Below are 12124 nucleotides of genomic sequence, written 5' to 3' on the forward strand. Positions count from 1 at the left end.
TCTATTAATAATAAATATGAAATATGCATACATTAAAATATCATATTTAAACATATCTTATGACTAGGCAACACTGGACGGCCTTCTAGTATTTTATTAAAATTTCTACTTGACAATTTTCTATAATTATTTGTGTACACTAGTATTTTTCACTGATAAGTAAGTACATCCATAAGTTGTCCTGTTATTTTATTTTGAACTGCCATATTTCAATCGAGTCTCAAAATAAATAAGCACCATGAAACTTACAATAGCCTTATAGACGTCCCAATCGGCATCATTCTGTCCAAAGTTGTCATCTTTATGCTTCTTTGTATCTGAGGAATATAAGCAAAAATGATTTAGAACATTATTTAAAAAAGATACCATCTTCAACAAGTACCTTTGTACTTATCGCCCTTTGAGGGCAAAGTTAGACACAAGGTCAGTCATTTATGTAAACAAATTGCAGCTCACATGGAACAAAAAAGATGAAGTGTAGTATCAGAACAGATGGTATAGTTTGTTTTTAGTCTAAAGATTCCAATTCTTTGTAAATTATACGGTGCTTATCCAGAATTCACCTGATATTAAAAAACAAAAATACATGAACATCTGTATGATGTATGTACCTGTGACAGAAAGAAAATATTGTACATCAAAACTCATATAAATTGATCAAGTAAATTAATTTTTAAATAAAAAGTAAAATTTTATGGTGAAATTACAAGACGATCTTGGGATGCCATCTTGAAAAGCCAAAAATATATATAAAAAAATGGAGGAGGGATAACTCCAAATAATTCAAACTTTGCAAAATTTTAGAAAGTCATTCTTAAGATAAGGTGGGGGGGGAGGTATTGGAAAAAATCAAATTCACTAAAAAATGATTTTCTTTATAAAATAAAGCTACTTGCTCAATTGACATGATTTTTGGTGTACAATATTTTCTTTCTATCACAGAAACTAGGTGTCTCCAATAAGTTTCCAGACTTTTTTGTACAGGCATTTAAAATTGTTGTAAACTCTTGAAAATCCAGTATGTTATTGCTATACATCTCATGAGATGACAGACTTTATGGTTCAAATGAACAACTACAGCAGGAATTGGAATACACCCTACTAAAGCCTGATTGTCACACTGCAATCTGGATATGAGGGCACTTTAAAAGAATAATATACAATAAAATTCTGTTTTAAAGTTAGAAAAAATGCTACAGAAACATATGGAATGCTTTTAAACCATCTTGCATGAATCGAGCATCAGTATTTGAATGGCATAAGAGATTCAAGGAAGGCAGGGAGTCTGTGAGGGATGATGAGAAGTGTGAGAGAAGTAAGGAAGTCAGAACACTAGAGTTGATTGGCCAAATAAAGAATTTCATGGATAAGGACTGTTGTGTTTCTATAGAGATAATAATTGCACAGTTTGATGTCAGTGTGGGAACTGTACACACAATTATTCGTGAGGAACTGAAGATGCAGAAGATGTGCGCAATGTTTGTTCTAAAAATGCTCCGAGGAGATCAGAAAGAAAGATGTTGTCATGACCAAGATGGGCATCAAGACAGTTCCTCACTCTCCCTATAGTCTAGACCTTGCTCCTTATGACTTTCGGTTATTTCCTAAGCTCGAGGAACCCCTTAGAGGCTGTTGTTATAAGACAATTAAGGAGATGAAAGATGCTGTGACGAGGGTCATTGACACGCTCACACAAGAGAACTTCCATGGGGCCTTCAAGACGTTGTTAAAACGATATAACAAGTGCATTGCAGCCGGAGGAGATTACTTCAAAGGAGACTAGAGTTCCATGTGTGTACTAAAAGTGCCCATATGAAAAAAATCTGGAACTTATTGAAGGTAATTTGTATATTCATTATACAAATTTTGTTGTTCTAAATATAGGGGAAATTCGTGACAAGGACTAATTATAGTTTTGAAGTATCTCATTTTGTATGTTAAATCACCTTGATAAACATTTATTCATAAGCAATCAAATTTTTATAGTTATTAATGTCACGAATATCTCTACTATATAAAGTTATTTTGTGGAATTTTCCAAGTCAAACTCAAGTAGCAATCCATCTGACACATCAATATCTAATTCAAACCAGCACATTTTTTTACCATGTTACTAGCACAAATCTTATTTTGCATCAGTTTCCTTCTACAAATACTTATTCTGACCAAGATTCAAGTGGATTACTCACCGATTCTTATTTAAACATTAAAAGGAGGCAATTTTTAGCTCATACATCGCTACCTAAAAACAAATACAGTCCTTTCGGTACTTCTTAGTTATTGTAGCTAAATCTGGCAGCCAAAAAGTTGAGTTTTTATTAAAAAAAAAAAAAGACAATGATATCTACTTACACTTTTTGTCGATTTCAACAATTAAGCAATGTTATCTATCTAATTGACATGTCCAAATTAGCTAAATATTTCTGGGATATTACACAAAACGCGTATTTCATTATTCAACGAAAAAATGATTTCGGCCATGTTTGTTTTATCACGTGTGACATGTGATGCAAATACAAGGGGAATAATTCATAGTTTGTATTGTTAATAAGGAAGAACTTTTTTTTTAATCAAAACAGGTAACAAACAAAATGAACATAATGTATAACTCATTTTTTGGAGTCCCCCCCCCTCTGAAATTAATTCAAAGCAACATAACGTATATACATATTTTGCTTTTTTTTTTCTTTTAAAAATTTTTATATATATATATATATATATATATATATATATACAAAAATAAGCATAAGTCTTGTAGCATTTCGAACTGATGCAGTGATGAAATGCACGTCTACACGAATCCGCTGCTTTTGCTAAGTTTTTGAGTTTTCAAAAATGAATTACCTCCCTTGCTCTCTTTAAAGCTAAAATTGTTAATTTCTCCGAAAAACTATTTTCTTTAATAATTAATTTTCTATCTCATCGTTTTTCGTAATTTTTCGATATGTTCATTACTGTGGCATGACAATTCAGTAGATACCATTGGTTTCACTTGAAATAACGAAGAAGAACCGTCATTTGGTCATTACACTGCAAGGGAGATAACAATTTCGTTCCAACGAGTAACCTCCCTTGGAAACAGTTAATCTTATTGAAAGATTGAAAGTTTTTGAAGCCATGTTCTTCAGATGCTGCACTTTCATTTCTCGTTCTCTTTCAATGAAGGAGAAATCCTTCACGACTGAGACAATTTTTATTTTTGTACCTTTTCTCCACGTTAAAAAACGACCCTGGTGTCTAACTCTGTCCCGTGGGGAGGCATTGTAAATAGGTACATCAACTAATTTTATAAATATAAATTTAAAAAACATTATTGTAATAAAAGCAGTTATAGTTTCATAGCAATTTGGCTTGATTAAGAATTTAATGATGCAACAATACCGTAATAATTTAATTTTATTTTAACAAGCCCATTAAAAAAAATAATGGTTACTTTGCTTAAAAATAAAATGCATGGTTTAAACAAAAGAAAAAAGAAAATGCAAAAGAAAAGTACAAAAATTCCTGGGCAGTGCTGGGTAGTAAATTATTATTTTTACCATCTCTCCTGAATATTAGCCCTCTTTAAAAAATAAAAAAAATAGATATATAATTTCTGACTATTTTTATCTCAAATCACAGAATCTGTGATAGCTTCAACTAAAATCTGTCGATCTCATTCGTTTTTAACTGACACTCATTAACCCTTTATTTTTGAGTAGTTTTTAGCCTTGATAAGTGGTGACTCATTAGTATTAAAAAAGAGGCTGTTTACAAGTTACACATCTGACATTTCCTGGCTAAATAATGTTAAATAGAGCATGGTTTTAGTTCCTGTACCAATCATGTGTAACGTCTCTTCTAGAGAAGCTTTACATGTTGCATATCCTGAGTTACCAAATTCCTCATGAATGGCGTTCACTGATTAGGCTTTAAAAGGCAATGATTCGTCTCCACTCAGAATAAGAGTCTCTAGTGTTCGTCAAAGTTAACAAGATGTTCCCTGATTCTCTTAAGCATCTACAGCATTGCGCCATTAGATATATACTACATATTCCCTGCCACGACCCTGTTCTATCTGGAGTATATGATCTGCTTGGATTAGACCTGCTGTCTGCTCGCTGGAATGTAACAGTTGCTTCTGCTGCCTACAGATTATTCAATGGTTCTTGCTTCACCGCAATGCTTAAATACTGCCTTGTGCTGTGGCCGAACAGACCAAACTTATGACAATATACATTTACATTAGACCCTCTGCATAATCACACCGATGTTTGCTCAGAAATGTACCAGCGATCTACTTTTGCCTTGTGTTTTGCAGTCCTGAATGTGCTGCCTCAGAATTGTGTGAATGAACATGTATCATTGTCACATTTTCAGAGTTGTGTATTGGCTAATTATCGTGATGTTCCTAAGTTTTACACATTCTCTAATTAGCTTAGTAGCCTCTGTCTATTGCTAACAGTTTTATGATCATGGCATAATAAAGGAAAAAAAGAATTCTGGGAACTTATGTTGAAAGATGTCTTTAAATTCATAACTAATGTATGTAAATTTTAAAAGGACGCTTATCACGGACGGGATTACAACCATATCATCTTATGGTTTAAATGACAGATTCCGTTCAACATTGACACAAGGTTTGGTTCATCTGTTTACCAGAACATTATCTCTCTGTTAATTTATTCCACTTCCTTCCCACGGTGGGAAGATTAGACACAAGATCGCAAAGTGGAATTTTAAACTAACACCCTAGAGGATAAACACTGTGACCGAACAAAAATTGCCTGAACAGCCTCATTCACATTTCCCAATAGGGATGCTTTAAATGATTAGCGATAAATATTAAAAATCATTTTATATATATATATAAATATACACTAGGAGGCCACTCAGTTGTAAAATATGCATATTATATTTTAATTAATGCAGAATTCTTATTTATTATAAACAGAAATATTGTAAGTATTAAACATAATATTAAATTCCTTTTTAAAAAAAATGAAGTAAAAAAAATGGAAAGCAACTGAGACATGCATGCGAGTATTATTTTTTTTCTAAACAGTTCACTTCTTGTAAGTAAAAAATAATCAAGCTGAGATCTAAAAAAAAAAACCTAAAAATAGTGAGTCAAGTACGATAACCATTAGGCCAGCTTGACATTATCTTTAAAAAGTGTTTACAAGCCTACTTATTAACATCTGTAATGTGAACTATTCATACGTGCGCATTCGTGAAACAGTTGAGAAACAGATAAAAAGCTAATGACCCTCACATACAAATTGAAATCAAAACCTAAAGACAGTGAGTCAAGTACGATAACCATTAGGTCATTATCTTTCAAAGGGATACTTTAAATGACTAGCAATAAACAATATTAAAAATCACTTTATTTTATATGTTTTAAGCAATTCACATCTCGTAAAAAAATAAAAAAATACTCAAGCTAAGTTCTAAACAAAAGCATAAAAATAGTGAGTCAAGTACAGCAACAATTAGACCAGCTTGGCATGATCTTTAAAATGTGTTTCCAAACCTACTTATTTTTAACATAAAGAAGCTGTCATGTTTGACGACATGTATAGTTGTGAAGTTGAAAACAGATAAAAATCCGATGACACCTCCCACATGCAATTTTTTCAATTTTGTCCTCAACAGTACTTTTTTCCGGATGAAAACTGATTAAAAAGTTGTCCACATGTCTGAATATTCTATACACCAAATTTCAAGTCTGCAGATCAAAAATTCGTTGAGTATAGAAGTTGAGAAATGTCCTTTCTTACACACACACATTCTCACTTTTATAGATATATAATTTTTTTTTTTTTTTTGGAGTACCACTTCTTATTGAGTCAGTCCCGGAAATGGTTGAAGTAATTTAGGATATAAATTTCACTTTATTTCATGTATGTTATTCTGAAGAGGGGTTGTATTAAAGACTTTAAAAATCACTTTATCTCTAACTGCACTTCTGAAAGAGTCAGCCGACAAAGTCTGAGAAGGTGAACTTCGTAGAACTGCAAAAAACCATACCCGAAACCGATAAAGATCAAGACATCCTCAAAAATGGTAGAGACTTTAAAGCCAGTCTGATTTTGGTATGAACTGACCCTGAACGATTATCTCTTTGTTTGTTAAAACTCATAAGTGGAGGAAAGCATGAAAAAATTTCTTTCACATCTTATTATGTATATGAACGCAAAAAATTTGATAACACTTGAATTATAAATTCTATACATTTTTTCCTTTTCAGATTATAAAGTAAAAGTGAAAAAAAATGGAGTTTAAATAAAAGACTAGAAATATAATAAAAAACATGGAGTTTAAATAAAAAAACAAAAAATACAATAAAAAAATGGAGTTTAAATAAAAGACAAGAAATATAATTTAAAAAATGGAGTTTAAATAAAAGACAAGAAATATAATAAAAAAAATGGAGTTTAAATAAAAGACAAGAAATATAATTTTAAAAAATGGAGTTTAAATAAAAGACAAGAAATATAATAAAAAATGGAGTTTAAATAAAAGACAAGAAATATAATTAAAAAAATGGAGTTTAAATAAATGACTAGAATATGATAAATTTAAAAAATGGAGTTTAAATAAAAGACTAGAAATATAATAAATAAAAAAAACGGAGTTTAAATAAAAGACAAGAAATATAATAAATTAAAAAAGTGGACTTTAAATAAAAGACAAGAAATATAATAAAAAAAAATGAAGTTTAAATTAAAGACAAGAAATATAATAAATTAAAAAACGGAGTTTAAATAAAAGACAAGAAATATAAAAAAAATGGAGTTTAAATAAAAGACAAGAAATATAATAAATAAAAAAAATCTACTAACTTTGTGCTAGTTGGGATATAATTCTCATGCGTTGTTGTGATGCTAAGGTTCTTCGTTTGGCCATGTCAGATCGACGTTGGCGCCGAATAGCACGGGTTTCTTGAAGTTCCTGAAATATAAATAACATAAAATTTTATGTAATTTTAAATGTATTTGTAAAAAAAAAAACAAAAAAAACTCCTCTCTAATCTCTAATATTTAAAAAAAATAAATATCAGGTCAGTTGCAATTTGAAACGAAAGAAATAAAAGCATTCAAGAATGAATTTTTAAAAAGGCATATCTTCAATATTTATAATGAAAAGCAAAATCATCTTCAATATTTATTATGAAAAGTCATCTTTAATATTAATTATAAAAAAAATCATCTTCAATATTAATTATAAAAAAATCATCTTCAATATTAATTATAAAAAAATCATCTTTAATATTAATTATTAAAAAAATCATCTTTAATATTAATTATAAAACAATCATCTTCAATATTAATTATAAAAAAAATCATCTTCAATATTAATTATTAAAAAAATCATCTTTAATATTAATTATAAAATAATAATCTTCAATATTAATTATTAAAAAATCATCTTCAATATTAATTATAAAAAAATCATCTTTAATATTAATTATATAAAAAAATAAAATTATCTTAAATATGAATTTTTTTTTAAGTCCAGATCATCTTCAATATTAATTATAAAAAAATCATCTTCAATATTAATTATATAAAAAATCATCTTCAATATTAATTATAAAAAAATCACCTTTAATATTAATTATATAAAAAAATAAAATAATCTTCAATATTAATTTTCATAAAAACCAAATCATCTTAAACATAATTTTTTTTTTAATTTGATTTATTTTTTAAAGGTCAAATCATTTTTTTTTACTAATAATAAAGGCCCGTATCAACTTCCATATTAAAAATAATCAGATCATTTTTCAAATTAATCTTTAAAAAATTTTTTAATTAATATTAATTATAAAAATTGCCAGATGATCTTCAATATTATCAAGCAAAAATAAATAAAAGCAACAAAAAAAAAAACAACTTACCTTTCTCTTCTGTCTCACTTCATGTAACCAACTTTCAAAATCTGTTAAACGCTTTTCCTCCATAACTATTTCTTCTGCCATTTCCTTAAAAAAAAGTAAATAAAAATAAATAAATAAATATATATATATATATATATATATATATATATATATATATATATATAATTTTTCAACTTCAACAAATCTTAGAGAAAAGAAAGGTACAAAGCAATTCGGTCACATAATTGTTTTAAATCTCACCCTTATAAAGTACTAAGTATATTTACTCAGTGTTACCATAGTGTAGACAAACTGCCAGGTGGAGGACTTATAATTAACACATAAGTTTATGATGAGACTGCATACTACCACTCAATAACATAAGGATGGGCCAAAGTCTTATCTGAGCCTTACTTCTACATATTACATGATGTATTCTCAGTTATGCCATGGAAAGGTTAATAATTTAAAACCTTTTATCTGATCAGTATGATATTATGCATGGTGGTTACCATTAGCAAAGAGCATCAGCTACATGCATCTAGTTTGAAAAAATTGAAAGTTAAAATTGCATCAAAATTTTACCAACTAAACTTTTTAATGTCAATGTCAATAATAAAAAAATGCATGATTTCATTTGCTGCAATAGGAACCAAGTAGTAAGGGTCTACAATGAACAGAACTGAAATTATCACCAAAAGTGTGACTCACCTTGACTTTGACCTTTGATTTAGATATTTGCAAATAGAATCACTTTTAAGTTAAATCATGTCCAATAATATTTTGACCATGTTCAGTAACAATTGGTCAAGCAGTGTGGAAGCTAATATGACTATTATAGTGGTAGTTAATAATAAGTCATTTGTGCAATATATATACTAGTAGGACCCGTTAACCAGCGTTGCCCGGTGGAAACATGACACAGATCCAGAACAGAATCGTTAAAAGACCCACCCACCCTCTTGAAAACAAATTAAACTACAGTTGTTGTTGGTGGCTACTGCCATCTCTGGAAAATAGTGGACACTGGTAGCTGTGATCCAAATGAAATAATCTGGCTTCCACTGCCGGGCATAGTTTTCCAGTGGCAGCAAGTTGAAGCCACTGTCTGTGATTGTCAGCACTGTTGGTTACTGGCAATTAGTGCTGGTTTGGGATGATAATCTGCAGGTACTGGCAGATTCTAAAAAAGGAAAAACATTACATACTTATGTATCATGCCTAAATCAGTATAACTTCAAAAAATTACAAAAAATGGCCCATCAGAATAATAATAATAATAATAATTAAAAACAGAAGTTTTCGAAGTTAGGGATTCTCACTATATATTAACTCTTCAGAATGATTGAAATCAGTGGTAGATAACTGCCTTCAACCGATGACAGTATCTTTCAAGTCGGCCATTGTTTTTCTTCTCGGTATACTGCACACATTTTTTTCTAAAAGTAGCTCTAGCACATCATCTACTGGTCAATTTTTAAGGCATTCATCGTTAACATTAAGGAAAAATCAGTCCTGGCTGTTTCCATTTGTTGTTCAAATCTTCCTCTTCTTTTTTGTGGTTGGGAGAATCAAATCTTCCACAAATAGTATTAAATTAAATTCCAGTTTTATACCAAATTTTTTTGGATTGTTAGGTGAAAGTACAGAATGTGAAGAATGAGTCTTCTAAATAATACCGTAATAATTTCAGCATGGTGACATACATGTACAAGAAAAAAAAAACAAGGATAACGTCTTTGAAATCTCGATAATCGCTCAGAAAAAGAAATTAAATAAAATACTCCACAGACAGTAAAAGGGTAAAAAAAAAACAAATACATAATAAATAATTGTTTCCCTAGCTAATAAAATTTACTTTGAAACCTACCTGCATAATATTTTGGTGTTTTAACTTATTTGAAAGCACTTATTCAGTTCTAAAACGAAAGTGTCAACATGTTTTAAATTACAGCTTTTGAAGCTGAGGTAATCGATCAAAAATATAAAATTAAATCAAATCGTCAACAGGAATAAAAAATGCTAAGTAAAATAAATATAGCATCGTGATGATCGTTCAAAAATAGAAAATTAAATATTGGTACCTGTAAAAAAAAATTGTTTTAGGACTGTTGGGGGGGGGGGCGGTATTTTTTGCATATTTTCATTTGCCAGTATTTATGAAACATTAGGACAATTTTAAGGTTACCCGTATTTAATATTCTGTTTTTGAGCGATTATTATGTTTACATTTGTTTTGTTGTTTTAGCATTGCTGCCTCCTGTAAGGAAGTATTCTCAGAATCCACCATGCAATTATATTACCACAATAATCTTTAAAAAGTATATTCCAGTTAAATTTAATCTGTTATTAATTTGTTAGGTGAAAGTATGCAGTAGTTGTAATAAATCATCCCCTCCTCACATTTGTAATGGGTTTCTAAATAATCACATTATTATTTCAATGCACTTCAGTAAAAAGTGAATGTGTGAATGTATGAATCTATAAATAAAAAAAAATAAGTGAACATTATTCATCAACCTGCAACATATATATTTTGTGTAAAGATCGTCCTCTGCATGTAGGTGATCAGAATGAGAAAAGAAAGCATCATCCTAACAAATTAGTTAATGTGTAAAATTAGATGTGTAAAGGGAAAAAATAAGCAAACAGTAATCATTAAACCATGACTGATATAATATCGGACGACAACCACAAAAAAAGAAGAATGTAGAAGATATGTATTGTATCTAGTAGTAAATGTATGTTTGTGTGTGTTTTAGTCTTAGCAGAAAAGCTAAACAGTCATTAATTACTTAAAAGGGGTGGACGATTCGTTTGCTATTGTAATACGTTGAAAATGAAGTATCTATTAACTGTAATTGGCGCTGTGCAAATAGTTATTTGTCCCAGCGATGCCATATTGTAATGTTCTGAAATTTCGTTTAGAATTATCTAATTCCGGAATAAGAGAATTAGAAGGCAATTAATCAGAGGAAGCAGACTTTCCCAAGGGAGACTCAATTATTTTTTTATTCTACTACGGAAAAGATAATGGTATATCTGTGTATGTATGAGCCAGTTACGGTGTAAGCGTAGAATCTGTGGGATGGGTAGACTTCCTCCCGGTGTCAACTGTTTTCTAATCAGTAAATTTCAGAATAGATTTAAGAGTCAAATAAAATCAGAGATACCTTTTGTCTCTTAGCTCTTTGTAAAGCATGAGCTCGTGCTCGTCCATCCTGAGCACTTTTCAGAATATGTTGTTTTCTTTTGACTGCTTGTTGCTCAGCTGTAAGCATCTCATCGGGAATGTCAAGAAGTTCAAACTTGGATTCAGCTTTGACCTAAATAAAATAAAATACAAAAAAAAAATCTGCCCAGACACAATTTTATCATAAAATACTTTTGGGTGCTGTTTTACATTGGTGATCTTTTAAACTAACGCATTTTATGTGAAAACATTATGTACAGGGTAGAATGATAAAATTTTTGTCCTAGAAAAGATGACATGATTCCATTTCAGTTTGATGAAAATCAGTTTCCTTTTTTTGCTGCAGACCATCTACTAGTTGGCCAGTTTACAAATCCAAAAAATGATAGGAGCCTTCTATCATGCCTGAAAGTGATACAATGTTCAACGGGCGAGATCAGAGATGTGCCGCTGTACAACTCATGCTCTCTACCGATCCAAGTCATGATAACAGGACCATTGCCAGCACCCTCAAAATGTAAATCCGGATGGCTCAACACTTGAGGGCACAGCTCAACAAAGTTTCCAGTCACTGTTATGGTCTATGGTGTAGTTTCAAGTGAAGGCCACATCATGCCACATCACATCTTTGAAGTCAGCTTTAAAATCAACACAAAAGTGTACCTGAATGTGCTGAAGATTGTGGTGATCCCCTAGTACAATTAGGTGGCCACTGGCAAATCTTGGGTGTGGCAGCGGGACTCGGCGCCAGCTTACATCCAAAGAAACCCAGACTTGGCTTCAGAAGGAGTGCTATGACTTTGTATCCTTCTCTCACTGGCCCCTCTCCTTCTCCGGCCTCCACCTGTTGGACTACATCATTTGGTCATACATCAAGAACATCACCAACATGACCTCCTACAACACCAAAAAAAGCCAGTCTGATCGCTACCATCTGCCAAGTATTCGCCGAGCTTCCGCCGCAGTTTTGGACCTGTATCGAGACAGTGATTGAGGCTGAAGGCGGCTACATTGAATTAATGTCAACTCTACTACATAATCAAGTTACCTGAATTGATTTTTTCAAT

The 12124-nt window shown here is 30.7% G+C and overlaps 1 protein-coding gene across 1 annotated transcript in view; it reads right to left on the bottom strand.

The window, feature by feature from the left end:
- LOC145241409 (actin-related protein 5-like) overlaps nt 1-12124 on the bottom strand; it is a 154267-nt gene that overhangs the window by 38831 nt on the left and 103312 nt on the right. Inside the window, exons 12-15 of the mRNA XM_080104337.1 lie at nt 11038-11190; nt 7886-7969; nt 6828-6936; nt 250-317 (exon numbers count right to left, since the gene is read on the bottom strand). Coding sequence (XP_079960463.1) covers nt 250-317; nt 6828-6936; nt 7886-7969; nt 11038-11190 — 414 coding nt within the window. The remainder of the gene's footprint in view (nt 1-249; nt 318-6827; nt 6937-7885; nt 7970-11037; nt 11191-12124) is intronic.

Source organism: Euprymna scolopes, chromosome 20 (genome assembly GCF_053919585.1).
Source record: "Euprymna scolopes isolate OS-2025 chromosome 20, ASM5391958v1, whole genome shotgun sequence".
In the NCBI taxonomy this organism is placed as follows: domain Eukaryota; kingdom Metazoa; phylum Mollusca; class Cephalopoda; order Sepiida; family Sepiolidae; genus Euprymna; species Euprymna scolopes.